The sequence below is a fragment of the Brassica rapa genome, chromosome A03 (genome assembly GCF_000309985.2).
Source record: "Brassica rapa cultivar Chiifu-401-42 chromosome A03, CAAS_Brap_v3.01, whole genome shotgun sequence".
Taxonomy (NCBI): Eukaryota; Viridiplantae; Streptophyta; class Magnoliopsida; order Brassicales; family Brassicaceae; genus Brassica; species Brassica rapa.
Genome location: NC_024797.2, coordinates 15,895,679 through 15,919,827, shown reverse-complemented (window position 1 = coordinate 15,919,827; position 24,149 = coordinate 15,895,679). Strand labels below are relative to the sequence as shown.

At 36.7% G+C, this 24,149-nt stretch overlaps 6 protein-coding genes across 8 annotated transcripts; 3 read left to right on the top strand and 3 right to left on the bottom strand.

The window, feature by feature from the left end:
* Positions 1–32: 32 nt before the first annotated feature.
* Positions 33–15,329, top strand: LOC103859089 (peroxisomal adenine nucleotide carrier 1). Of its 2 annotated transcripts, XM_033288993.1 has the most exons (7): positions 33–678; positions 778–1,009; positions 1,215–1,361; positions 1,452–1,612; positions 1,711–1,998; positions 7,911–7,913; positions 15,317–15,329. In XM_033288993.1, the coding sequence occupies exons 1-5, from the start codon at positions 536–538 to the stop codon at positions 1,991–1,993; spliced, it is 966 nt and encodes a 321-aa protein (XP_033144884.1). In that variant the 5' UTR covers positions 33–535; the 3' UTR covers positions 1,994–1,998; positions 7,911–7,913; positions 15,317–15,329. The 2 variants fall into 2 exon arrangements, with proteins under 2 accessions (XP_033144884.1, XP_009134820.1); XM_009136572.3 differs by lacking the exons at positions 7,911–7,913; positions 15,317–15,329 and having other exon boundaries at positions 1,711–2,285.
* Positions 2,620–23,362, top strand: LOC103859087 (protein YIPF1 homolog). 2 transcript variants are annotated; one of them, XM_033288994.1, is made up of 8 exons: positions 2,620–2,852; positions 2,978–3,017; positions 3,283–3,363; positions 3,485–3,677; positions 3,746–4,013; positions 4,103–4,313; positions 8,726–8,732; positions 23,350–23,362. In XM_033288994.1, the coding sequence occupies exons 1-6, from the start codon at positions 2,793–2,795 to the stop codon at positions 4,307–4,309; spliced, it is 849 nt and encodes a 282-aa protein (XP_033144885.1). In that variant the 5' UTR covers positions 2,620–2,792; the 3' UTR covers positions 4,310–4,313; positions 8,726–8,732; positions 23,350–23,362. The 2 variants fall into 2 exon arrangements, with proteins under 2 accessions (XP_033144885.1, XP_009134819.1); XM_009136571.3 differs by lacking the exons at positions 8,726–8,732; positions 23,350–23,362 and having other exon boundaries at positions 4,103–4,526.
* LOC103859086 lies at positions 4,771–8,697 on the top strand. Its single transcript, XM_033288992.1, has 9 exons — positions 4,771–5,349; positions 5,544–5,687; positions 5,987–6,640; positions 6,825–7,116; positions 7,197–7,348; positions 7,442–7,745; positions 7,819–8,000; positions 8,094–8,397; positions 8,473–8,697. The coding sequence occupies exons 3-9, from the start codon at positions 6,610–6,612 to the stop codon at positions 8,528–8,530; spliced, it is 1,323 nt and encodes a 440-aa protein (XP_033144883.1). The 5' UTR covers positions 4,771–5,349; positions 5,544–5,687; positions 5,987–6,609; the 3' UTR covers positions 8,531–8,697.
* Positions 12,985–14,380, bottom strand: LOC103859085 (F-box/kelch-repeat protein At3g16740). Its single transcript, XM_009136569.3, has one exon. It carries the CDS (start codon positions 14,163–14,165, stop codon positions 12,996–12,998), a length of 1,170 nt encoding a protein of 389 aa, XP_009134817.1. The 5' UTR covers positions 14,166–14,380; the 3' UTR covers positions 12,985–12,995.
* LOC103859084 (signal peptidase complex subunit 3A) lies at positions 14,637–16,354 on the bottom strand. The gene is made up of 6 exons (XM_009136568.3): positions 15,695–16,354; positions 15,549–15,596; positions 15,309–15,371; positions 15,164–15,217; positions 14,996–15,082; positions 14,637–14,905 (listed from the first exon to the last, which is right to left on the bottom strand). The coding sequence occupies exons 1-6, from the start codon at positions 15,818–15,820 to the stop codon at positions 14,780–14,782; spliced, it is 504 nt and encodes a 167-aa protein (XP_009134816.1). The 5' UTR covers positions 15,821–16,354; the 3' UTR covers positions 14,637–14,779.
* Positions 16,601–19,121, bottom strand: LOC103859083 (heavy metal-associated isoprenylated plant protein 34). Its single transcript, XM_009136567.3, has 3 exons — positions 18,794–19,121; positions 18,635–18,710; positions 16,601–18,149 (listed from the first exon to the last, which is right to left on the bottom strand). Exons 1-3 carry the CDS (start codon positions 18,821–18,823, stop codon positions 16,789–16,791), a joined length of 1,467 nt encoding a protein of 488 aa, XP_009134815.1. The 5' UTR covers positions 18,824–19,121; the 3' UTR covers positions 16,601–16,788.
* Positions 23,363–24,149: the final 787 nt, after the last annotated feature.

Genomic DNA, 24,149 nt, shown 5'->3' with positions numbered 1-24,149 from the left:
ATATCTAAAAATAGTAATTATATTTAGCCTTTAAATAATAAATATTTTTAAAATACTATTTGTCAACAGAAAAAACTAGAAAAACTGGAATATTTGTTATTCTAAATATTTAAAATCTTTTAAATTATCCAAAAAAGACTGAATCATCCCAATAGCTTCATTCAAAATATTTAATTTATCCAAATTATTCTATATTAAAAGACCGAAAACAGATGTTATACTTGAATTACATGAAATTAACCAAAAATTCAAAATTGGAAATAAACTTTTATTGGATATTAGCCGATTCCTTCAATTGTTACTTAAACAGAACCGAATTTCATAAATAAGCTAACAATTTCTATATTCTTTTTAGAATAAAAAACCAAAAACCGAAACTAAACCGGAACCGACCACTATACCAAACAGTGAACCGAAATTGGAACGGTGAAGTTAACGCCGTCAATACTAACGGCTGTTTAAACTCCCGAGGAAGAAGATCATATGATCACTGCCTCTTCCCTAAACTCTCATAGCGTTGTTGATCATCAGAGAGATGGTTGTTGATTTGGAGTCGGTGTCAGAGGCGACCTCCGGAGCCGTGGGGTCGCTTCTGAGCACAACCATCTTATATCCACTCGATACATGCAAATCAAAGTTCCAGGCCGAGGTTCGAGCCCAAGGCCAGCAAAAATACAGGTTATTCTTGATCTTTGTTTATATGTGTTCATGATCTATACATGTTGTTCTTGATCTCGTGTTTTTGCAATGGTTTCTTGTGTTATGATGATTATGAAGACATCTCTCTGATGTTCTGTGGGAAGCGGTTTCAAAACGACAGATTATGTCGCTGTATCAAGGCCTAGGGACAAAGAATCTGCAGTCCTTTGTTTCGCAGTTTATTTACTTTTATAGCTATAGCTATTTCAAGAGGGCGTATAGTCAAAGAACCGGTACGAAATCGATCGGAACGAAGGCGAACTTGCTTATTGCTGCTGCTGCTGGAGCTTGTACTTCTGTCTTAACCCAGGCATGTTTACGTTAGATGAACATTAGTTCAGCTGTGTTGTAATGATTTGAATAAATAGAAGTCAAAAATAGGAAAAGATAGAGTAAATTTTTGATTCTAAGTTAAAAAAAGGACAAAAGGTCTTTTTCTTTTGAATTAAATTTAACATTCAATTAAAAAAAAATGATTTGAATAAAAGCATGGAGTCTTATCTATTATTGTGTAGCCTCTAGATACAGCTTCATCAAGGATGCAAACGAGTGAGTTTGGAGAATCAAAAGGGTTGTGGAAGACCTTAACCGGTGGTGCATGGGGAGACGCGTTTGATGGACTAGAGATCTCTCTTTTATTGACTTCGAATCCCGCAATTCAGGTGATGTTCACTTGAATTTTCGCTGGTGGATTTGGAATTTAGCATGACAATATGATGAACAAGTTAGCTTCTCTGTGTGTGTGTGTGCAGTATACAGTGTTCGATCAGCTGAAACAGCGTCTGCTTGAACAGAAAACAGCAAAAGCTGAGAATGGTTCTTCTTCACCGGTGGTGCTCTCTGCCTTTATGGCCTTCTTGTTAGGTGCCGCTTCCAAAAGTGTTGCCACTGTCATCACATATCCTGCAATAAGGTATTTAAAATAATCTTTTTTTTTTAAATTTAAAATACTCTTAGGACAAGATTACTTAAATTTGGAATATATTAAAGTTATGTGTCTGAGTTTTGTAGGTGCAAAGTGATGATTCAAGCTGCTGATGACTCCAAGGGAAAGGAAACTAAGAAGCCCATAAGAAGGACAAGGAAAACGATTCTAGGGGTTGTCTGTGACATATGGAGAAAAGAAGGGATGTTAGGGTTCTTTAAGGGGCTGCATGCTCAGATCTTGAAGACAGTTCTGAGCTCAGCTTTGCTACTGATGATCAAGGAGAAGATCAGTGCAACAACGTGGATTCTCATTCTAGCTATCCGTAGAACTCTGTTTCTCACAAAGGGTAAGTTGAAAAGTCCTTAAGCAAAGCAAGGACAGGCTTGCAGGTCGGTCAAGTTGTTATCTCTCTTTATGTATGATTCACGCAGGATAAATCTCGGTTTCGCTTATATGCACTGGTTTTTATTCTAATACAAGCATTGTAATAGTTTTTTAGTTCCACGAAACAGTCTAAGTTTTGATCTATAGATCATATTATGAAAACTGGTTGTAGCTGGATTGAATTTCTAGGCGCACATGGTTGTCAGTAAAAGTGAGAGTCTTTGTGTAGAATAAAAGGAACAAAGTAAATGATGTAATAAAAAATGTTTCTTAAGCAACTCAAGACTAAATTGTTATGGATTCTTGAGTTTCATTATTACTCTATGATCACTGTGAGACATCTATGGGCACCCACATTTAGAGATAATCAACTGGAATGTGACTATAAATTACTATATTATAGTTAATTAGAAGTTTTTCTAAAATTTCTAAAATGTGTGCCAAAATCTCTTATTTAAAAGATTTTAGTATGAATTTCTCAAGTTTGCAGAGATTGTTTCTTAAAAAACCAATGATAATGAAGGTCTTGTGTAACACTAACTTATTAATAACACAACTAAATTTGCATAAACCTTGACAAATTTGTTCATTTTCTCTTTTAATTTTTTTTTACAAAAGGGACAACAATAAAAATAGCTAGTAGGACGAAGCCTCTAAACGAAAGAGAAGGTTATGCTCTGGTTCCCATCAAATCCTATTGGACCGAAGAATTAAAAATTTTCCAAAGCCAAATTTGATTTCTTAGAGAGAGATAGGAGACGGGAAGGAGAAGGAGAGGAAGATGATGACCGGCGGGAGCTACACGACTATCGACGCCCAGAAAGTCTCTGGATCTGTACCTGTAAGCTCCTTCTATCTACTCCTTCCTCGATCTCAATCATTATAAATGAGTAATATGTACTCCTCCATAGACTGATCCTCCCGATCTGATCTAGCTTCCATTGTTTATTTGTATGTTAATCGTAGTCCGTTCCAGATCCAGGCCACGCCACCGTCAAATTCGCAGGTAACATCGTCGCATTCTCTCAAAATTTCCAGTTTACGAGGTGGAATTTGATGAATAGAGCGTTTAGGAAAGAACGAATCGGTTTAGACGGAAGAGTATTGTTGATTTGAGCTAACAGAAAAGGAATTACAGTGTAACCTTTGTAAGGAACTGTTATGGATTTTGAAAGGATCTATGGATTAGCAGATGAATGAATCTTGTGATTACAAATGTACTATGTTCATGTTGAGTTCTTATTGAAGGATTGCATTGTTGTGTTATGCAGAGTCAAATCTTCAAACCTTTCCTCCGTCTGCTACTCAGGGCAAGATCTCTGGTGGTAGTAATCCTCCTCGAGATGCTGACGGTATTATATGATTCTCTCGAGTTTTTATTTGTTCTGTATTAGTTAAGATGTTTAATCTAGTCAATTGAGGAAGTTACAATGTGGAAACGTGTTCATATCATCTGACTGCTTACTGGTGCAGATACATTTTCTGGGAATGGTAATGGTAGTAGTACAGATGAGCCTCAGTCTGGTGGCTGGCTCCATAAATTCACTGTCGGTGCTTACAAGCCTTTCTTTGATGTCGACACTTCCGATGTCGTAGACAGGCTCAAAGAATCTCTCTTCCCGTTCCGTGGAACATTTACAGAGAAGACTGCCGATAAGCCTGACTTGTAAGTAAGAGTTGTTAGTCTTTCTTGGTTTCTCAGAGTTGCAGGTAAATTGATTTTGTATGTTGCAGGTATGGTCCATTCTGGATATGCACGACTTTGATATTCGTGGCGGCATCGATCGGCACGTTTGTCACATACGTGGCACACAAATGGAAGAAACAAGAATGGAACTACGATATCAATCTTGTGACTTGGTCAGCAGGAGTGTTCTATGGCTATGTCACGCTTGTTCCTCTCGCGTTATACGTCGTTCTCAAATACTTCTCTGCACCTTCAGGCCTAGTCCAACTCTTCTGTCTCTACGGCTATTCTCTATTCGTCTTTATCCCCGCATTGGTACCAATACTTCTCCTTTTAAATAGAAATCGAAAACATCTGAATATGATGATGAATGAGACTTTTGACATTTTTTAATCTGTTTGCAGTGCCTCTCGGTCGTGCCAGTGGAGATCTTCAGATGGGTTATTGCGGGTGTAGCAGGGTTCATGTCTGCAACATTTGTGGCTCTCAACCTCAAAGCGCATATCAATTCAGCTGGAGAGAGATCGATCCTGATAATCGCAAGCATCTTTCTTTTGCAGCTCGGGCTTTCGGTTGTGCTGAAGCTCTATCTGTTCACTGTCACCGTATGATCCATTTAGACCTTTGTTCTTCCTATAACCTGAAAAGGTAATGTGAGTTTCTGATAATTTGTAGATCCATCCATAAACGTTTTCTCCTCAAATTTTATCCATATTTTTGTACTGCTTGGAAGCTAAACTCTATGATTCCATTTCATTTAGTTACTTGAACCTTCCATGGTATACTTGTAGAAAATACTGTAATAAAAATTATCGATTTGTTTGCTGATGTGATGTTCAAAATATATGTATGCGACTCCCAGCAATGTGAAGAACTGAAAGGACCCAAAGAATCTTCATTATTATAGGATCGGTCTTACTCTTACAAGAGTTGTACGGACACCGCCAATCTTCTACTACATAACGCCAATAAAAACATTACAAAACTTGAAAGTTTGTTGTCTTGTCTATGATTATGAGTTTGGCATCTCTAACTTGATTAAAGTGTTCCTCGAGTTAACAATCGGAGGAGGTACGAGTTTTCTACTGTAGATGGTCCAGCGGCGGTTGTCTGGCGAAAGAACGAATTTTAATGAGTGCAAGTTCCGAAGATGATAAAGTGTAGAGGAAGGGAAGAGAAAACAGCCTCGGCGTCTGATTGACTGGAGGCACCGGAGGCGAAGATTGGAGCCGGCGGAGCAGCTGAATTGTCAGGATGCATGCCTCTCACTTGACACGTGTTAATTCTTTTTGGAGAATGTTATGTAGCACGTGTTGGCTTATCCTTTCTGTACTAAAAAAACTCTAATAAAAATGAAGTTGCAAAATTGTAGCACGTGTTGGCGAATTATAGCTTCTTTTGATCAAATGGCGAATTGTAGCTAAATTGGAATTTTTCAACTTTCCTTCCTCCTCTCCACATTTTTATCAAGTGGTGGTGGATCCGGCGAGACTTCCACTTTTCATTTCTCTTTTTTTTTTTTTAATTTAAGCTGTTCTTGTCTGAAAATGGCCGTTGGATTGGACAGCCAGATTCTCACACTAATCTTCTCCTTCAATTATTTCTTCTGCTCATGGCGTGAGATTTGAGGTGTGTTGTGTGTTGTTGTCAGGTACCGTGTTAAGTTTCTCAGTTTGTTCATCTTTTTTACATCATCTCAAGCAATCAAAAATAAAATAAAAGATTAGACCTTTGGAGATAGACAGAGATTTTGTAGTTGGTGGAAATTGATTTTTGTCAGAGAGTTAACTGTAAGTGAATCCAACTGATTTTTCTCCTTAAAGCTTCGTTTTTTTTCTTTTGCAGATGAATTGTGTTTGAATGTTTTTGGTGGGTGTGGAGATGGACCGGAGAAGCTGGTTATGGAGGAAGTCATTTGAGAAAAGTCGCGGAGAGACAGAGAGTACAGGCTCACTCTCTTCTCATTCTGAAAGAATCTCACACGATCAGGTAAAGTTTCCTTTTTTTTTTTGTCAATAAGCTTTTGAGTTTTATGTAGCAATTTCTTGTCTGTATCTCTAGCTGTTGGCCAGCGTTATTCCATCTATGATTAATAGAGATTTTTTTTCCTAAAAAACTTGATAGATTTTTGTTATGGTTTCTTCTTCTTCATTTTATGTTAGAATGTGATTGAAACTACAAGAATATAAACTAAATTGCAGAGGAAGCTGTCATAGGTTACTTCTTGTTCTTGTCATTTAGTTCTCAGTAATATCAACGAATGTTCATGGCCATTTTTCTTTATATAGGTTGAGAAAGAAGCTGCGGTTCTAAAGCAACAGCTTAATGCTTCTGTAAGCAAAGTTTCAGCTCTTGATAGTGAACTCAAGGAATGTGTGAGGCAGCTCTGGCAGGGAAGAGAAGAGCAAAAACAGAAGATAGAAGAAGAAGCTATAAACAAGAAATGCTCGGAGTGGGAAGCTACAAGATCTGAATTTGAATCCCAAATCAAGGAGCTTCAAGCCAGACTTGGAACTGGAAAAGAAGAGGTTGATACTACTGCTTCAGTTCACGAAGAGGACCTTTACCTGAAACTCTGAGGCTTTAGAGAAAGATAACTCAGCCTTGAAGCTACAACTACTCTCAAGGGCTTAGGTAAACTTGATGCACAATCAAGCCATCTTAAACAAGAACTTGAAAGGACACGTGCAGTTGAGGACACGCTCTCATTGGTCAGGGAAGGGAGGAAGACTAATAAAAAAATCAGAGAAAAGCTGACGTGGAGTTACCGTGTTATTTAGGCGGTTATGCTGTTAAAGGGTCATAGAAGTCGAGCTTTTATGAAGTAAACCTTCTTCTTCTTCCTCTCCATCATCATCATCGAGAGTCTTTCAAAGTATCTGGAGTTACCATCATCGAAGCTTCTCGTCTCATGGCGGAAAACCTTCGCCTCTATGACAGAGGTAAAATTATTTTCTTTTTTTTTTCTGTTTCTTGTTATCCAAGAATGATCGATTCTGTTTCTTGTTATCCAAAAATGATTGATTTGGATTTTGTTGGTTAAGATGATCAGATTCAGTATTATATTGTCAATTTCTATCGAAGCTTCTGTGTGTTTATAGTAGTTTCTTTCTCTCTCTCTCACAGATCCAAGGATCGTAGAGATCATCAAGAAATCCACTTACGGATGGCTCGGATACGATGATCTTCGGAGTCTTTTTGAGTTTTCTGGAGCATTTCTACTCTCCAAAGGACCTGCTTCTTTTGAGGAAGGCCTTTATGTCTATGAAATGGAGCACAAGACTGATGAAATTGAGTGGGATTTTCAAAATCATGAAGCTAGTGGAATGGCTGGAGATGTAAGAGTGTTGTATACTAGTTTCACTAAGAAGTCCAACGTAACTCCATCCTTGGAGAGAAGAATTTACATTTGTGAGGGGTAAGCAACTTGCAAAAAACTTTCCTTTTTTTTTTTCCTTTTTTGTCTCTAAATTTTTTGGTGGTCTTGTGATCATATAGGCATGTGCTGTGCCTGGTTCACTTCCGGTTCATTGAAGAAGAACAGAGACAAGAAGCAGAACTGGAAGAGGCTGGCGAAGATCTTACTCCTCCTGTTAATCTTGCCACTGCAGCTTTTGATGTTGCCTCTCAAACACTCTCAAACACTCTCGGTTGGTTATGACTCTGTCTATTGGTTATGACTTCTGATATAGGCATGTGATGTTGCTTCTGATGTTACTCCAAAATGGGATTTTATATAACAGAACCATGGATGCAAGATATACTTCAGGACTCCACAGACAACTGGTTAGACTATGGAGATCTCATGACTCTTTTTGCTCACAGTGAAAAGCTTCCACTGTCAAAGGGACTTGCTGCAGGGCTTGATGAACTTGATCAAGGCATCTACGTGTTCACTAGACAAGAGAGCCTCCATACGGTTGACTGGTATGGCTCTCCTACTAAGATTCCTGGTCATGTTCCACTTAGTTACCGAACCTCCTATGCTGTTCCCAATGATCTGAGCCTAAATGCAACAATGGTGCGAAGATTGTATGACTGCGATGAGTAAGTGCTTTTTTAAAAACATTTTTGCTCTTTTTTTTCCTTTCTTGTCTATAACTTTTGCGGTTTGTGATAGGTATGCCAGATACATAGTCCACTGTCGTTTAATTGGAGGAGGACAAGAAGAAGAACAGGAACAAGAGGCAGAACTGGAAGAGGCTGGCGAAGATCGTACTCCTCCTGTTAATCTTTCTACTGTTGGTGATGTTGCCACAGCAGCTTCTGATGTTACCTCTCAAACACTCCCAAACACTCTCGGTTGGTTATGACTCTGTCTATTGTTTATGACTTCTGATATAGGCATGTGATGTTGGTTCTGATGTTACTCCAAAATGGGATTTTATATAACAGAACCATGGATGCAAGATATACTTCAGGACTCCACAGACAACTGGTTAGACTATGGAGATCTCATGACTCTTTTTGCTCACAGTGGAAAGCTTCCACTGTCAAAGGGACTTGCTGCAGGGCTTGATGAACTTGATCAAGGCATCTACGTGTTCACTAGACAAGAGAGCCTCCATACGGTTGACTGGTATGGCTCTCCTACTAAGATTCCTGGTCATGTTCCACTTAGTTACCGAACCTCCTATGCTGTTCCCAATGATCCGAGTCTAAATGCAACAATGGTGCGAAGATTGTATGACTGCGATGAGTAAGTGCTTTTTTAAAAACATTTTTACTCTTTTTTTTTTCCTTTCTTGTCTATAACTTTTGCGGTTTGTGATAGGTATGCCAGATTCATAGTCCACTGTCGTTTAATTGGAGGAAGGACAAGAAGAAGTTGAAGAAGAAGATGGAGAAGGACAAGAAGAAGAATGATACACTTTACTGTTCAAACTTGTAAAAAGAACTATGAAAAGGGAACAAAAGTTGTTGTATTGATCAAAAAAGGAATTACAATAGAATACCCAAACCCAGCGCTCTAAGATGTTGCATGAGAGCTCTTGTGAAATGAAACATCCCGAAGAGGATTAGTAAAGCAAAAGGGTTTTCCTTTGAGGTTGATTCCCTAGATTTCACACAACAGCTACTCCAGCTTTCTTCCCCTTGTTCGAAACGCCTTTACTGCACCTAAAGTTTCTGTTTCCTGTGTTCTTGCCAATCTGTCTCTCAATGATTACTCCCGGCTCCCACACCTGTTTTTCAGCGCAAGACTGTATTTTCTAATCAAACTCCTCCTTGTGTACCAAGTACCCTTCTTCTCGAGGTTGAAAATTCTGATAACATCATCTTCCCTCACCAAAAACACTGAACCAAAGAAGCCACATAACTCGACAGTGGCTATTTGTGTCATTATGAACTCCTTTCTGCATGATGTGTGTGACCCCCTACTTCAGCTCGTGGTCCCTGTCCGCTTCTGTGATAATCTCTTCCGACTGAGTGACTGTTAGGAATGCAGAGACATAAAACTCTGGAACCCACAATGCAAATGATGGCATCTGAGGTCTTGTGTTCTCAAGCCACTGCAGTACCAGACTTATACATGTGATGTCCAACTTCTGAGACAAAGACACTAGCACTCATTATCACGTGATTGAATTTCCCTCCTTCATCCCCACTCTTTGTTTCACGTTCTGTACCAACTCTTTCGACCAGAAACACTTGCAACGAGAGCTGCATTTTCCCTGGTTTGTACTTCCACCTCCTAGACTTATATCATTTCTTTTCACACGTGCATCCACCAAACTGCTCACAACATTAGTATCAGTGTCCCCAACACAACTTGCATACAGCACAAACATCTCTCTGTCCAAATTAGTGTTAACTCTGGGCCTTAAAGCGACTTCTGGTTCTGCCTCTAATCCCACCTTTATGATTATCTGGTTCACAGAAGATACCACATTCACTGGTGAAGGTTTGAGATATCCAGCCTCTTTTGGGACTAGTAGCAATACCATGTCCACCTGAACTGAGAATTGAGGCTTCTTCTTGCCTTTGCTTTCCTACCGCCATGTATATGTTGTTCATCACCTCTGATCTCGTCGTTTCCACCAAGATGCATCGTAACAGAACATAACTTCTTTACTCCTCGTTGCAGCCTTCAACATAAACCACATCCTCACCGCAGTGATCCTATTAATCACCCTCCCTTTGTTGTTGTATTTTGGTACTTGTGCTTGGCTCAGTTTCTTCCATTTGGCAGGATGCTTCAATGCTAATAGCCCACAGCCAGCTTCACACACCCTGGCTTATGAAAGTCTTCCATACTTTTTGTTCATCTTCGTTCTCCCCTTCTTCTTCTCTATGAATCTCAACAGCCTTCTTTTGTTGGAAAACTTTCCCACCGCTTGATTACTCTTTTTCGCTGGCTTTTAAATACATCTTCCAGCTGCAACCCAGGCCTTTCCGTTAAGGTCTTAACGTCCTCAGCTGTGCCTTTCAATCCGCTATAAATTGGTAAAGGTCGGTCTCTTCACTCTTTTACTTTTCAGATGCATTTCATCGAGCACTAGTCCTGCACACCTATCCATCTCAGCCTCATTGTGCTCTTCCTTTCTCTTTGAGTTATGTAACCCAAGAGAGACCTCTTCACTCATAGACTGTCGTTTCTCCTGTCAAGAGCCCAGATTTTTCTCCACACGTCTCAAAATCCCTCCAGATGCTTTCCATCTCTTCTTCTTCTTCTTCTTATTGTTTATCTTCAATCTTTTCTTCTCAGGAGCATTTTATCGAGCAGATGATAGGCATAACTCTTGGCCTTGGCTTATTTTCCTCCATTTGGAGGGTAAACTTGAAAAAAGCGGACTTTAACTCAATATACCCCACCCTCTTTTCAAAAATTCTATTTTATCCCACTAATAAAAAATAATTTATTTTTTTATTTTTTTTTAATGCAAAACATGGTTAAAGACATCGGTGCCTTAATGAAATCAGTTTATTACCATGATCCAACCAATTCTACCCGACCCACCCAAATCCAACCGGATCAAACCCAGTTTTACATCTTCTCTAATTTTTCCAGTCTCGACTAGTTCTCTCTCATGCGACTGAAAACGACATTCTTTCATTTCTTCCTCTTAACTTTCTTTCTCTTTCGTCACAATTTTTGAACTCATCTTTGCTTCGCTGTCCTGCTTCTCCTTCTCTTTCGTCATTTGCGAACCCATCTCTGCTTCTCTGCCGTCCAAAAAGAAGAGGAAATTCACCGTCACTTGCTTAGATCCAGTTGGGTCATAGAGGATGAAGAAGAAGAAGAAGACGTCCGGAGACGATGCAAGCTTGCCGGAGATGAAGCTTGGAATTTTTTACTTAAATTTGACGATGTTTCTCTACGAGTCATTTAAGGAAATAAGCATTATTGTTTTTTGTCTTTTTGTCCTCAACTTTGGTGAAAGATATGGATTGTTTCTGGAGTACACTAGCATTGCTTTCTTTCTCTTTTGTAATATAATGTTAACATCTTTTGTCCGCCAAGCAGATATCTTAAGAAGATGATGCTGATAGACTTTAGATCTATTCTCTCGTAATATAACAAACTCTGTATTGAATAACTAAGTACAAATGTGTATAGCTTTGTAGTCGATCTCGAGTTACACTCTCATGACAAGCTTCACTCTAAATCACCGATCTCATAACGATCGGAATGTACAGACTCATGACGTCTATAACAAACTACCACAAAAGCATGAATGACACTTCTTCAATTACAACTCTATTTATACTACTCTTCTGTAACTGCAAAGACTCTTCTTCAGATAGAAGTTACTCCCTTCTCTTCTTATTCATAATACTTCTCAACACTCTTCCTCTAACTCTAGTTCTCCCACTCTCTCCTTTCCTCTTCTCTTACGATAATAAACCTTCTTGAGTCTATCAGATGCTCCATTCTCAACTTTGAGTTTATCATTCTTCAAATGGTAGTAGTAGTAGTAGTAGTAGTACTGTGTCCTTGAGATTCAAGTGTTTTAAGAAGATGATGCTCCATTCTCAAATTCTATTTTATCTATGCGCTTCATGCAACTTGTTCAGAAAAAAACAGAGTTTGGTACCAAAGAGGTTGACAACATGGAGGAGTGATCGTATTTTTTGTAGAGTTCTACACCATTATTTATGATCGTACTGTCTTTCTTGAGGAGATGGCTTCCAATGCAGGCCCTATGCACAGTGGCGGACCCAAGATAAGTTTTAAGGAGTGTCATAATTGGGCTTGGCCCAGATTAAAACTAAAATAAAAGGGAAAACAGGTAGCAGAGAGAGTTTGAACCCAGGTGACTCGGTTAAAGGGGGAAAGGAAATAAACACACCAATTGAGCTATGTATTTCTCAGTTACGTTTTATAAACTTGCTAATATATAATTTTAACATGTGGCAGGTACACACTAAGCACATATTTCTGAGGTTTTTCATGGCAAGTGAAAGCAAATTTGCTACGAACGATTTATTCATTAACTAAACTAGCCATGAGTATTTTGTAAGTAAAATGTAGGATTAAAGTTTAAGAATCTTCTTTTTTTTTCTTCTACAAACACATTTTGTTTGTCAGTAAATATTAAGTTGAGGTAATATATCACATTACACCATCCAGCATTTACAAATAATTTAAAAGTTTTAAAACATTTATCTTCTTATATATAATTTTTAAATTTTTTTTATGTTTTATAAAATTTGTTTTGTTTTGTTCATGTTAAAATAAAAATATAAAAGCATTCATGTAAAACATGTACGCATAGCACATGTTAAAATAATAATTTAAAAAGTATTCTTGTAAAACGTTCGGCCGTTATATATATAAATTTAATATTCTAATTATACTTAGTAGTTTCTAATAGTAGTAATTCCAAGAAGGGTATACTGAGTTAAAGTCCGTTTTTTTTTTTTTGCAGAAAACCTTTTTTTGTCAAGAATGGATTGTTGTAGCGATTAGCAACTTGCATTTAGCTTTGTCCTCCAAAACTTAATCAACCCTGGAACTGGAAGCAGTGTTTGTCCAAAATTGAGTTCTTGGCTCAACCACCAAACACAGACAGGGCAAATCATGACAGTAGAATATACATATATATATAAGAGGTTAAAGAATAGTTAAAGAGAGCAGTGATACTCTTTTCTTTTCAGCTAATTAAGAAAGCTTTCAAGGAAAAATTGCTTTGATTTGCTATGTTTTGGACATCAGATATGTCGAGAAACCAACAATTGTCTACAAATCAATAGGTCTCAGATAAAAGAAGAAACCGACATTAGTCAGAGATACAAATTAATAGAGTCTAAGATGAGACAAAGAGTAAATAAACAAGAGAATACAAATTTAATGGATTAGGGTGTGTGTTCCTCTAGTTGCCTAGTGATTTGCAATGAGCTTGGAACATACGGGCACACAATTGAGTAACACCATTTGCCTATAGATTCACCAAGATCCACTTGTTTAAAGTATCCATTGTTTCCAATGATGCAAGCAATGTTGCGTGTGGGGGGACAAGATTTACCACGGTCTTTATCAAGAACCACAGCCACTTTCTTCTCCTCGTCAACGAAGAAACTCCCACCGAACACCGAAAACAAAGTACCAATGAGTGGTTTCATATCAACAGATAAGAACACGTTTCTCCACGAGCATGCATTGGGCTCAATCTTACTAGTAATCCATATATTGACAGTGAATGCAGGTGACGTGCATCTCTGCAATAGCAACGCAAGCTGCTCTTCTCCAACACTAGAAAGAGTCACAATGTCTCCGAAGAAAGCGTTGAAAGGCAGAGGAAGACGCGGACCAAACCTCTCCGTTGTAAAATCAAAACAGAGGAGGAAATCAGGGAGCTCTTTAATCTCTGGTGGACCGTTTAAATCGAGCTTCTCTTGAGCGTACCAGTAAGTGTTGCCCTTCAGAGACAAACCACGGTGAAGAAAAGAAACAGTCCAGTCCGGAGTCAAATCATCATCAATGACCCTCCATGAATTAGAGTCTAAACTGAAGATCTCAAACTCGCAAACTCTGTGCTTCACACTCGGGTCGTAGTTATTCACAAATCTCAAGACTTTGTGCCTTTTCTTCTTCTCGTGTCCGAGAGCATACCTGTCCCATCTGTGGTAAGAAGTTCTGGGTTCGATCCACCTTGTCTGTCCCAGATAAGGGTTCCAGACAACGAGCCTGGTGTCTTTGGTGGTGCATAAGAATAAACCGTCGCAGTGAAAGATATTAGATATGTCGATTCCATCTGCGTCGAGATTACCTATACGCTCTATAGATGGATAGAGGAGATCGACGTTCATCAAGTAAACTCTATGCTCCTGCATCATCACCACCTTCCTCCGCTTCTTCTTCTTTGCTGGTGCTGCTTCTTCTTCTTCAAAGACGTGTCTATTTAAAAAGCTCTCGCGTTTCGTTAAAGTGTTCCAAGTTTTGCAGGTTGATCGCAAGTCTATAAGAGACGTCACCGGAAGCCTAGAGAGCACCTCCTCCTCCATCTCCCTTGGAAGATCGGACATCTCGTATAAAGTAGCTTGAATATCGTAAAGAACTTGCTCTCTTTTATTGAATGTTTTAGAAACTATGCTCAAAACTAAACTTCTCTAATCGTTATATCAATGCCACATCTAGACATGTATATATATATATATATATATATATAGTAGAGTAAATTTCCTTTTCTATTAGTATAATAGATAAACTTCTAATACAACTAAGATTATGATAAGCTTATCTTATCGTTAACCAACTTATTTAAAGGATGTCTTGAGCTCCAAGCTATCAAAACTTACCCAACATCGTAATAGATATAAGTTAGCTTCGTTTCTAATTTATTAAAGGATGTCTTGAGCTTCGTTTCTAATGTTTTGAAGCAGAGAAATTGATGAAAGATGATTTGGGGGGGGGGGGGGGGGGGCATAGTTAAATGGTTGCGAGATTCATGACAATTTAGATTTGGCTGATCGACTAAGATCTACGGCAAGTGAATCAGAAGAATTAGGTAGAGATCAATAGTACCTTTAAAATTAGTTTTCTAGTTCACAGAATAAAAGAAAAAGACTGAATCTTTACCATGAAAAGAAAAAACGAAATACAAAAAATAAACTCTTAGAAGTTATATCTTCAATCTTCATCATTTGTATGCATCTGGCAAACTGTAACCAGGCATGACAATCTTGTCAGCAAACATCTTGCCGGTCTTGGGCATGACATGCCAGTGTAACGTCAAATTGAACTCTTTCCCACGAAGGTTATGTCCCTGAAAGATCCCAAATGATGATCAATTCAATTTTCTAGCTCTGAAGACACAAAAGACTTGTTGGGGGTTATTTTACTGAATGTACTGAACCTGATCAATGAAACGGTACTTGTTTGAGGTTTGAATCCGGAACTTGGCATGTTCCTTATCAGGGATAATCGCATCCCATAGAGAAACCTGCAAAAGAAATGTCAAGTCAAATCCACAACTTGTCTCAAGGAGGCTTTGCATTGACGCAAAGTGTGGACTGTAACATACCTGATTCAGGGAGTTCTTTGGAGTTTCGTATTCCGCTGCCACGAAAGCAAAAACCTGCAAAGCATTTTTCATAAATGAATATCAACCAAGAACAGTCTGTTTTGCAATTGCAAGAGACAAAGGACTTTTTAAGATGTTACTAAACCTGTTTAGTGTTCCAAGTAAACAGTGACTGCAAGTCTGCAGTTATGTCCAATGTCAAGCTCACCTGCAGTGACATGTAAAAGAACGTAACCAACAAGCAATAGATAAGAGGGAAACGAAGAGGCTTAAAGATAAATGAACTCACAACTACACTTAGGGGAAGTAACTTGAGCAGCAAGTCATAAACATACATGACTCAAGGAAGGAAGGAACCCTTTACGTTAAAGATCGAAACTTTTACCTCATCGTTTTCATATGATTGCTTCTTAAACCGATTGATGTTAAGTATCTGCAATCATCAGCCACAAAAACCAAAACCCATCATTTCAAAAATCAAAGCTTTCATACGCAGCAGATCCACAGCAATAAAGAGACGATTTTTATTACCTGGATCTCAGCAGATGGATTCTGGTCGCTGAAATTGTCTGAGAGAGACGCAATTGCGCAGATGAACGCGAGGGCCGTGACGGAGAACGTGAACAGAGCATTTGCTCTGTAACCGAAGGAATGCATCTTTAAGCCTTTTACGATTACTCCTCTGTGATTTACGTTTTATTTTGCAATGTGTAAACCGGAATCCAATTATTATCGATGACAGATTAAACCGGGATTTTGTTTAGGCTTAGGAATGTCATTTATTAGGCCCAATGGGTGACAAAAATTCATTTAAAAGCCCGTTTCTGTGAGACGTTTTACTCGTCGTACCATTCGAGTGATCTCTCAGTTCGTACCCTCGTTTGACCTTTTGGAGTACTATTTGCAGCTACTTCTCAAAGATTTTATCAACACTTTCTGTTACGAAAAAGAAAACATCATAATCAACTCATAAATCTCTCACGGATTCGGTGCTTTATGGGTCAAATTTAATATGGCATGTGTTCGCAAAATTAGTGGCACACTATACAAGTTGATTGATTAGCACAATGATAACGCTATTGCACCTACTGTAGAGGCGGCTACACAGTCCTTTTCACACAAAAAAACAAAACGAAATAAATACTCTTTCCTAATATATATTTTGATGTTTTAAGTTAATGCAGAAATTTACTTTTTGCTTATATTTTTAACATCAATTTACTTTTTACTTTCAAAAATATCATGAAAATACAATTAAAATATATTATTTAATCAATTACAAAATAAACTACAGAATAATATATTGACTACACATTTTTTTTGTCTAAATGTTAAACTACACATTTTTTAATAAAATATTTTTAATAAAATTAAAACTTATCTTTAAAAAAAACTAGAAACATGAATAATTCTATCAAACATTATACATTTCGAAACTGAACGAATATTGTAACCATATCTTTTTCAGTAATAGAGAGATACTATAAACATCATTCCAACTAACCAAATCAAAGCACATTTTGTTTCCATTACTCGACTGAGTTACAAAAGAGGAAGACAGCCCCAAAAAAAAAACATAAGACTTCTTAGACAAACATATTCATATTCATTTTCTAATTACCAGATCACATGATACTACAACCAGCTGGATTCTCATCGCTGAACATATCGGAATAAGGACCCGAGTGCGGAGGCGGCATTGGCGGTGGATGAGCATAATTCACTGCCGGATAAGGCCGAGCATACATCATCGGATGGTACATGCCTCCACCGTGACCACCACCATAACCTCCATAAGCTGCAGCTTGTTGTTGTTGCATCATCATTTGCATATACTGTTGCTGGTTCATTGCCTGAGGCGGTGGTGGATAGTATCCTCCGCCTCCACTCATCGGTAAGCCTTGAACCGCCGGGAAAGCGCCGCCGCCTTGGTGTCCCATTGGACCCATCATACCCATTGGACCTCCTTGACCCATTGGGCCACCCATCCCTTTGGCACTGATTTGATTATGATTACCCTTGTTACCTCCTCCACCTGCTTTGATTTGTTTCATGAGCTCATCGATATCATGGGCCCCATGGGCTCCTCCTTTCGACTTGCCTCCTCCCTTTTTAGGCCCATCATCATAATGATGAACTTCACCTCCTCCTCCCCCACCACCGGAGGACTTCACCTTATCACCACCACCACCGTCTCCCTTCTTCTCACCTCCTTTTTCACTTTTACCCTTTTTGAAAAATCCTAGAAGGCCACCACCACTTTTGGCATCTGCTTTTCCGGTTTTACCCCCACCTCCTTTGTTCTCTTTCTCTTCTTTTCCCATTTTACCCTCACCCATTCCCTTCATTTTCACCGGAATCTCAAACCCCCCACCACCTCCTCCGCCGCCACCGCCACCACCACCGGCTTTGAGACCATTCATCATCATCATAATCTCATTAGGTCCCTTAGCTCCACCGCCACCACCCATCTGAGGCATCTTGTTAGGCATCATTGTCATCTTATTAGGAGGCATGTGACCATGTCCTCCCATTTCATCATCATCCTCATCTTCCTCATCGAACTCATCGTCATCATAATCATCTTCACTAAACTCCTCGTCATCATCATAATCATCATCACTAAACTCATCGTCATCATCTTCCTCTTCTTCGAACTTAACAGACTTCTTCTGGTCCTTAGATGCCACAGGAGGCATCATCATCTTCATATCCTTCCCACCACCACCACCAGCTTGAGCAGCCTTCATCATCATCATTTGTTGAATCTGCTGAGGAGTCAACTGCATAGGTTGACCATGACTCTGACCACCACCACCACCACCATTAGCTTTCCCGTTGCTCTCTTTTCCTCCTCCGCCACCGCCGCCTATGATCTCGGCGTGTTTCCCTGATTTGCTCAGCTTCTTAACGAGAATGGCTGGGTCCACGTTGCCTGTGACGGTGACTTTCCCCTGTTCTACATCTGCTTTTACAGAGTACACTCCTGAAGAAAACCAAAACAGTGTCAGAATCTTAACAAGTCTCTTGCTTTTCATCTGGGAAAATTAACACAAAACAATCAATGCTGTAAATCTCAAAATTTCGAGCTCCATTGTTGAATTTTATAAACTTTATACTTGCAATTTTTTAAAAAAGTTTGCTGTAATTCTTGTAATTTTATAAAGGGAGTAGCCCAGATGGTAAATTTCAAAGCTTTGGACTCCATTATTTTGGAAAATTAGTAACTTTATTATGTGAGAGATGAGAGTATTACACAGTAGGGAAAGCAAAAAAAAACACACACACACATTTCATAAATTTCAAAACTTTATTTAGAAAAATAATAAATTTCAAAACTTTTGTATATTTGAGATGATAATTTTTTTTTTTTTTTAACTTCAGTATTGATAGATCCAAGCTTCGGAGAAAAATTGAAATGGTCAAAGGAAAAGAAAGATATATGAAGAGGGGAACAGAACAAGAACACACCTTCGATTTTCTGCAACTGTTTTTTCACTTTATGCTTACAGCCTTCACAGTGTACATTTACTTTCAGAACACAAGTCTGCAAAGTATCAAATCACAGTAAACAGAATTAGCACAGTGATATCTATACACACACACAAAATCTTGAAGGGAGACGTATACCTGAAGCTTCATAACATCTTGTTTATTCATAATTTCTCTTAAATTTGTGGGTATAGAGAGAGAGAGAGAGTTTCTGTCTGAACTCTTATTTCTTCTTTATCTCATTTGTGAAGAGAGGAGTGGAGGTGGTGGATAGGTTATAAGAAGGGGGATATGTAATGTAGTGTAATAAAGTTGGTTGTTGTTTAAGGACAGAGAGATAGAGACACTCAATAAAAACACACTCAGAACTTGTGTTTTGTTTTAAAACTTTTTAACTCTCTGTTTCAGGGTTTATTATTTCTACTTATGTTTGTGTGTGAGAGAGTGAGGACGGTGGCACAAGTAGCAAGGTTAATTTTCCATTTTCATTTGCAAACATCTTTTTAAAAATGTCAGTTTATTATTGTTTTGATTTTAAAATTTCAATTTTAAAGTTTTATACTTTTTTTTCTTTTTCTGGTACAGAGTTTAGGGGAGAAAAAGAAGAAGAAGCTTAAAGGTAGCTTCTTTCACTTTGGCAGTGTTAAGTACAGCCTCGCTTCGTCTCTGTACTCTGTACTTAGCTGTATTCATCTTATGGAACAAGATTAATAACACACAATACGAATATATAATGTTCCTTAACTACACTACTTAGCTGTATTCGTATTTTGCTTTTAATTATTCGTATATCTAATATGTGTTTTAGATGTAAACCAGAGTTTAACATGGCTCAATAATTTGGATTTCTCATGTTGTTATCATGTAGTGGTTTTGTCTACTGTTCTAAAAAAAATTATATATTAGTCGCTATTTACATTTTGTCAATGTCTTGACGTTATACGTTGAATTTAGTCGGAATGGTCACGTAGTGTATAGTATCCATTTGCTTGCAAAGTAATTAGACTACAATAATTCATGTATGACACTGATATTAACATGCAAATTTCAGGATCGTAATAATGATTTTAATGATCGTTGACGAGAGGGGTTAGGATCCAATTGCAAGATAGGGTCTTTGTCACCATAATGTCGACTTGTTTAACAGCATCACTTACGCAAACAATGTTACTATTGAATTTAAATATTAATTGAAGACTCCTATAATGGTAAATTATGCGATCTAGATCTTACGTATATACAACTAATGTACCTCGTACAGAAATTGTTTATCATAAATGAACCAAATTAAAAACCTTAAACCTTCAATTTAATTTGCTTCTTGATGATTCATAACCCGGGAAACTAGAAAAATACTACATGATTGATTTAACAACTTTTGTTGTTGAGGATGCTTGACAAAATTTATACATAAATATAAGAACTGACAATATAATTGTTATTGGTTTTATATATAAGAAGAAGAAAAAGGGAACAATAATGTTGGATGAGTTTTAATGGGTCAAGAGACAGGTAGGTCGCTTCCACTATATGCTGTGGATAGAGCTATCTTGGGCCAGCTTTCAACCACCAGTTAGTTCCAAAACAAATAATTATTAATGAGCTATTTAATCTTCTAGTTGAAATATTTTGAGGTTTTGATTTAGATATAAAACTCAACTTAATGTCTATAAAAGTATCTCCATCCACACTCCATAATTTATTGTAAAATAGAGTGGAAAATAGAGTAGTAAAAAAATAAAAAAGTAACTATTCTATAAATAGAGAGATTTTTTTTATACTCCATTTTTGGAATAAATTATGGAGTGATAATGGAAATGCAACGCAGAAGACGCATGTGCAGCACTTCGGTGAGATGGTGTCATAGTATTTAACCGATGTTTTCATACAAATTCATAGTTGTGTGTAACATGAAGGAATATAACTAATTTTGCGATTGTTATTTTAATTCACATCGTGCATCTTTAACTATCACCCAACTTTGACCGTCTTTAGTAAAAATAATTCATCATACTAAGCATATATAGATACACGCGTATGTCTCAGAACTTAATCTAATATTATGGAGCCATAAATATTTTAAATTAATTTTAATTAAGAAGTATTTTGATAACTTGGAAATCATACGATCCATGTATAATAATTTTAAAAATTTTGAAAGTCATTTGGCTGTGCCTAAACATGGTGCAATATGTTCATGATAAGATAATATTATTATTTTAAAAAAAAAACTGGAAAAGAGTAAAACAACTAATATAAGTATAAAAAATTAAAATGACTAATGGTTCGATCATAACTAACGTTTTAGATGTAGTTACATTCTATACGGACCAACATTTACAAACCGTGCCGCAGGTCCCGTCCATGGCTGCCTCAGAAGTCAATTAGTTTTCTCCAACCTAGTAAGAAATCAAATTAGATGTACAAAAAATTATTTAAGAAAAATAAAATAGAGTTGTTTAGGAACCTTGTGGCCAGAACCCTCTATTAGGGGTGTTCTGAGAATCATTTTCAGAGGTATTTTAGACCATTATTTTTCTAGATAAAATTATGAAGTTTCTCTGTTGTTTTTTCGTCTTCTTTAAACTATAAGAAAACCAACCTCGTGACGAAAACTGTTGTCAGCTTAAATTTTTCTTTGTCAGATTATGTAGTAATCTTTTTTGTTCTCTCCATCCACTTTTCAAGAAATTGCTAAGCGTTGAAGCTAAATGTGTCTTCATGGCATGTATTATACTCATAGCCTTTTAGGTTTAGCTTCTAAGAACTAATAAGTGACGGAATGTCCCAGTGTCAAGAGATCTTTATAGTCAAAATATCCTGATTCCTGAGATAGCTTTTATATTATCTTGTACTAAGTACGAACCATGCTTACACGTGCAGGTTTTGAATCTTTTGACAAGTGTGTAAAATCACGATTCATGTTCAGTTAAAAAGAAAACATATATCATCAACGGTTTCACATGTACTTAAGTTTTTTTTAATCCTGCATACTTGTCGAGTTGTCGTTTTATAGTTTTGTCATTCTACAATACTCCTAGAGCTGTAACTGTGACAAACTGACAACTGTCACCCATTGTGTAACTTTATATATCTCTTTCCTATTCTCAGCTCAGGTATGGTCTTTTCGAATATATTCAAGCTTGAATTGGAGTAGTTTATATAATTAGCAGACCCTAACCAGGAACATACATTTATAATGAAAATAGATATGGGCATAATGTGATATAATAATGATAATACTCTCATGAAAATAGGAAACTGTATACAGACCAACAAAAAGACCAAACATATACGAACTAAATGTATCAGGTGTTAGGTTTGATCTGAAGGCCAAGAGACGAATGGGAAGAGACGTGTGAGAATGTCGACGAAGTTTGTTAGTAGTCGAAATCTCAAAACACGTTATATAAAGCAAATGTGTCAACACCTTTGACTTGATTTTTGGAAACTATCTCTCGGAAGTAAGTATCAGAATAAAATTTTCGAATTTTTATTTGTGAGAAAGAAATGAATCTACCCATTTGCAGACGTGAAACACATGTACTTAAAGTTAATTAATAATTGACTACTCCACAAGGAAATAGGCAAGTCCTATGAAAATCGATACCACATAAAAATTACCGCTCGTGTAAATGACAAGGACTAGAGATATTATTTTTTGATGAATCTGAACGTTTCATGATTATGAAATTAAAATGGGAAAATACCAAAAAGTAAACAATGGCTTTGATTCATATCACGGGGGGTCGAAGATGATGTTACTCCACACGTTTCAAATCAAATATCTAAAGTTTTTGAAGGTATTTGTGATTTATTTCGTATGTTACAGGTATCTAATTTTCGATTTGCTTTGCTTCAAAAAATATGGATGTACGTTTTTAACGGATATCAGAAAATAAATAGAATATGAATATACGTTTTTAACGGATATCCGAAAATAAATAGATATTTGCAGATACTTATAAATACTTACAGATGTCTCATTCATTTAGATTAATAAAAGTAATTTTAAATTTTCAATATAAATTTGTTTTGTAAAATATTTGTTTTGCATGATATATAAAATAAAATTTTAAAAAGTAGTACATCTACATATTTTTTTGTAAATTTTAAAAATTTAGTTAACAATTATAATAACACAAAACTTACGAAAAAGTTATAATTGTCATATTTTCTCTCTTCTTTTCTATGAAATATTTGTATATAAGTAATAATGTGAATATAATTTTTCAAATCATATGTTAGAATAATAATTATATAATTTTATACATTTAAAAATTTAAATATAATCAAGATATACATATACTTATATATTACCGGATCGGAGCAGATATCCGCTTCCCAAAATTTTAATATTTGTGATTTGCTTTGATTTTAACGGATATTGATTTTTAGTATTTGTTTTGCTTTGAAGTTTATGGATATTCGAAATTTTCGGATCGAACCGAAACACATAACGAATCAAATCAAATTTAACGGATAAAATGTCCATCCTTTAGTAACACATGCATAAACCTTAGTGAACTTCTCAAGCTTTCGATTCTCTATCTTATTTATCTATGAAATTAATTAACATAATTTTCCTTGAATTAACATAATCGGACTAACGCATATTCGAGCTGAAGTCAAAATTCCCAAAACCTGTTCTTGATATGAGTAAACTGTTCGTCTGAGGTAAACTCTTACTGTAGTTGTATTAAAAACTAATGATAAAGTATGCATTTTCTATTTTATTATAAATTTACATTACTAGTTGATAACATATTGACAACTAGAAAGCGTGAGAGAGAGAGATACTCGGTAAGCCAAGATGTATATATCCACAGTTGGAGTCTCTGGATTTCATATCCAGAATTGGGTCGCAAACTTTCAGTACAAGTAACAAAGTTATAACATCTCCATGGTATATATTGATGGGTCTATATATCATATTAAAGAAAGGTTTGTAGTATTTGGCTAGGTACAAATGCGATCAACTTTTGAATTTATATCCATGTACATGAATGTGCAACATACATATATACCCTTGGTTACAAGGACACCTACCCATACATACGCATAAATGACAAATAGCTAAAATATCCCTAAAATATCTACACATCGAATGACCCGTTCTTTTTGATGATAAGGTTGTGATTTTTGTGGTTCTTGTTGTTTTCATCTCTTACATTGATTCAGTATGTTGTCCAAACAAAAAAACAGTGATTCAGTATTTTATCGAGTAAATTGACAAGAACGTAGCTACAATGTAGATGATTTATTAACAATTTTAAAGAGACAAACAAATGTCGAGAAATCATATTCTATAATATCAACCTAAAAGAGTGAAATCCATAAAATTGGTTGGCAACGAGCGATAGTATGAAAGTTAGGTGTGACAAAAGTTGCTATATTGCTTCAACTATATTTTCATAAATTTATTTGCCTGGATGAGAACCACAAAATTTTAAAAATATAATTTTGATTGGTAATATGTAAATAACGGGATCCT

What these genes read in the sequence shown, in the direction of transcription:
- LOC103859085 (XM_009136569.3), bottom strand. Translation starts at nt 14,165, where the DNA reads ATGTCCGATCTTCCAAGGGAGATGGAGGAGGAGGTGCTCTCTAGGCTT.
- LOC103859084 (XM_009136568.3), bottom strand. Translation starts at nt 15,820, where the DNA reads ATGCATTCCTTCGGTTACAGAGCAAATGCTCTGTTCACGTTCTCCGTC. An exon ending in AATCATATGAAAACGATGAG is followed by an intron (nt 15,372 to 15,548) that starts GTAAAAGTTTCG and finishes ATGTCACTGCAG; the next exon opens with GTGAGCTTGACATTGGACAT. An exon ending in AGTACCGTTTCATTGATCAG is followed by an intron (nt 14,906 to 14,995) that starts GTTCAGTACATT and finishes GGGATCTTTCAG; the next exon opens with GGACATAACCTTCGTGGGAA.
- LOC103859083 (XM_009136567.3), bottom strand. Translation starts at nt 18,823, where the DNA reads ATGAATAAACAAGATGTTATGAAGCTTCAG. An exon ending in AAGATGTTATGAAGCTTCAG is followed by an intron (nt 18,711 to 18,793) that starts GTATACGTCTCC and finishes GATACTTTGCAG; the next exon opens with ACTTGTGTTCTGAAAGTAAA. An exon ending in ACAGTTGCAGAAAATCGAAG is followed by an intron (nt 18,150 to 18,634) that starts GTGTGTTCTTGT and finishes GGTTTTCTTCAG; the next exon opens with GAGTGTACTCTGTAAAAGCA.
- LOC103859087 (XM_033288994.1), top strand. Translation starts at nt 2,793, where the DNA reads ATGATGACCGGCGGGAGCTACACGACTATCGACGCCCAGAAAGTCTCT. An exon ending in AAGTCTCTGGATCTGTACCT is followed by an intron (nt 2,853 to 2,977) that starts GTAAGCTCCTTC and finishes TGTTAATCGTAG; the next exon opens with TCCGTTCCAGATCCAGGCCA. An exon ending in CGCCACCGTCAAATTCGCAG is followed by an intron (nt 3,018 to 3,282) that starts GTAACATCGTCG and finishes TGTGTTATGCAG; the next exon opens with AGTCAAATCTTCAAACCTTT.
- LOC103859089 (XM_033288993.1), top strand. Translation starts at nt 536, where the DNA reads ATGGTTGTTGATTTGGAGTCGGTGTCAGAGGCGACCTCCGGAGCCGTG. An exon ending in CAAGGCCAGCAAAAATACAG is followed by an intron (nt 679 to 777) that starts GTTATTCTTGAT and finishes ATGATTATGAAG; the next exon opens with ACATCTCTCTGATGTTCTGT. An exon ending in ATCACATATCCTGCAATAAG is followed by an intron (nt 1,613 to 1,710) that starts GTATTTAAAATA and finishes TGAGTTTTGTAG; the next exon opens with GTGCAAAGTGATGATTCAAG.
- LOC103859086 (XM_033288992.1), top strand. Translation starts at nt 6,610, where the DNA reads ATGGCGGAAAACCTTCGCCTCTATGACAGAG. An exon ending in AGAATTTACATTTGTGAGGG is followed by an intron (nt 7,117 to 7,196) that starts GTAAGCAACTTG and finishes GTGATCATATAG; the next exon opens with GCATGTGCTGTGCCTGGTTC. An exon ending in AGATTGTATGACTGCGATGA is followed by an intron (nt 8,398 to 8,472) that starts GTAAGTGCTTTT and finishes GGTTTGTGATAG; the next exon opens with GTATGCCAGATTCATAGTCC.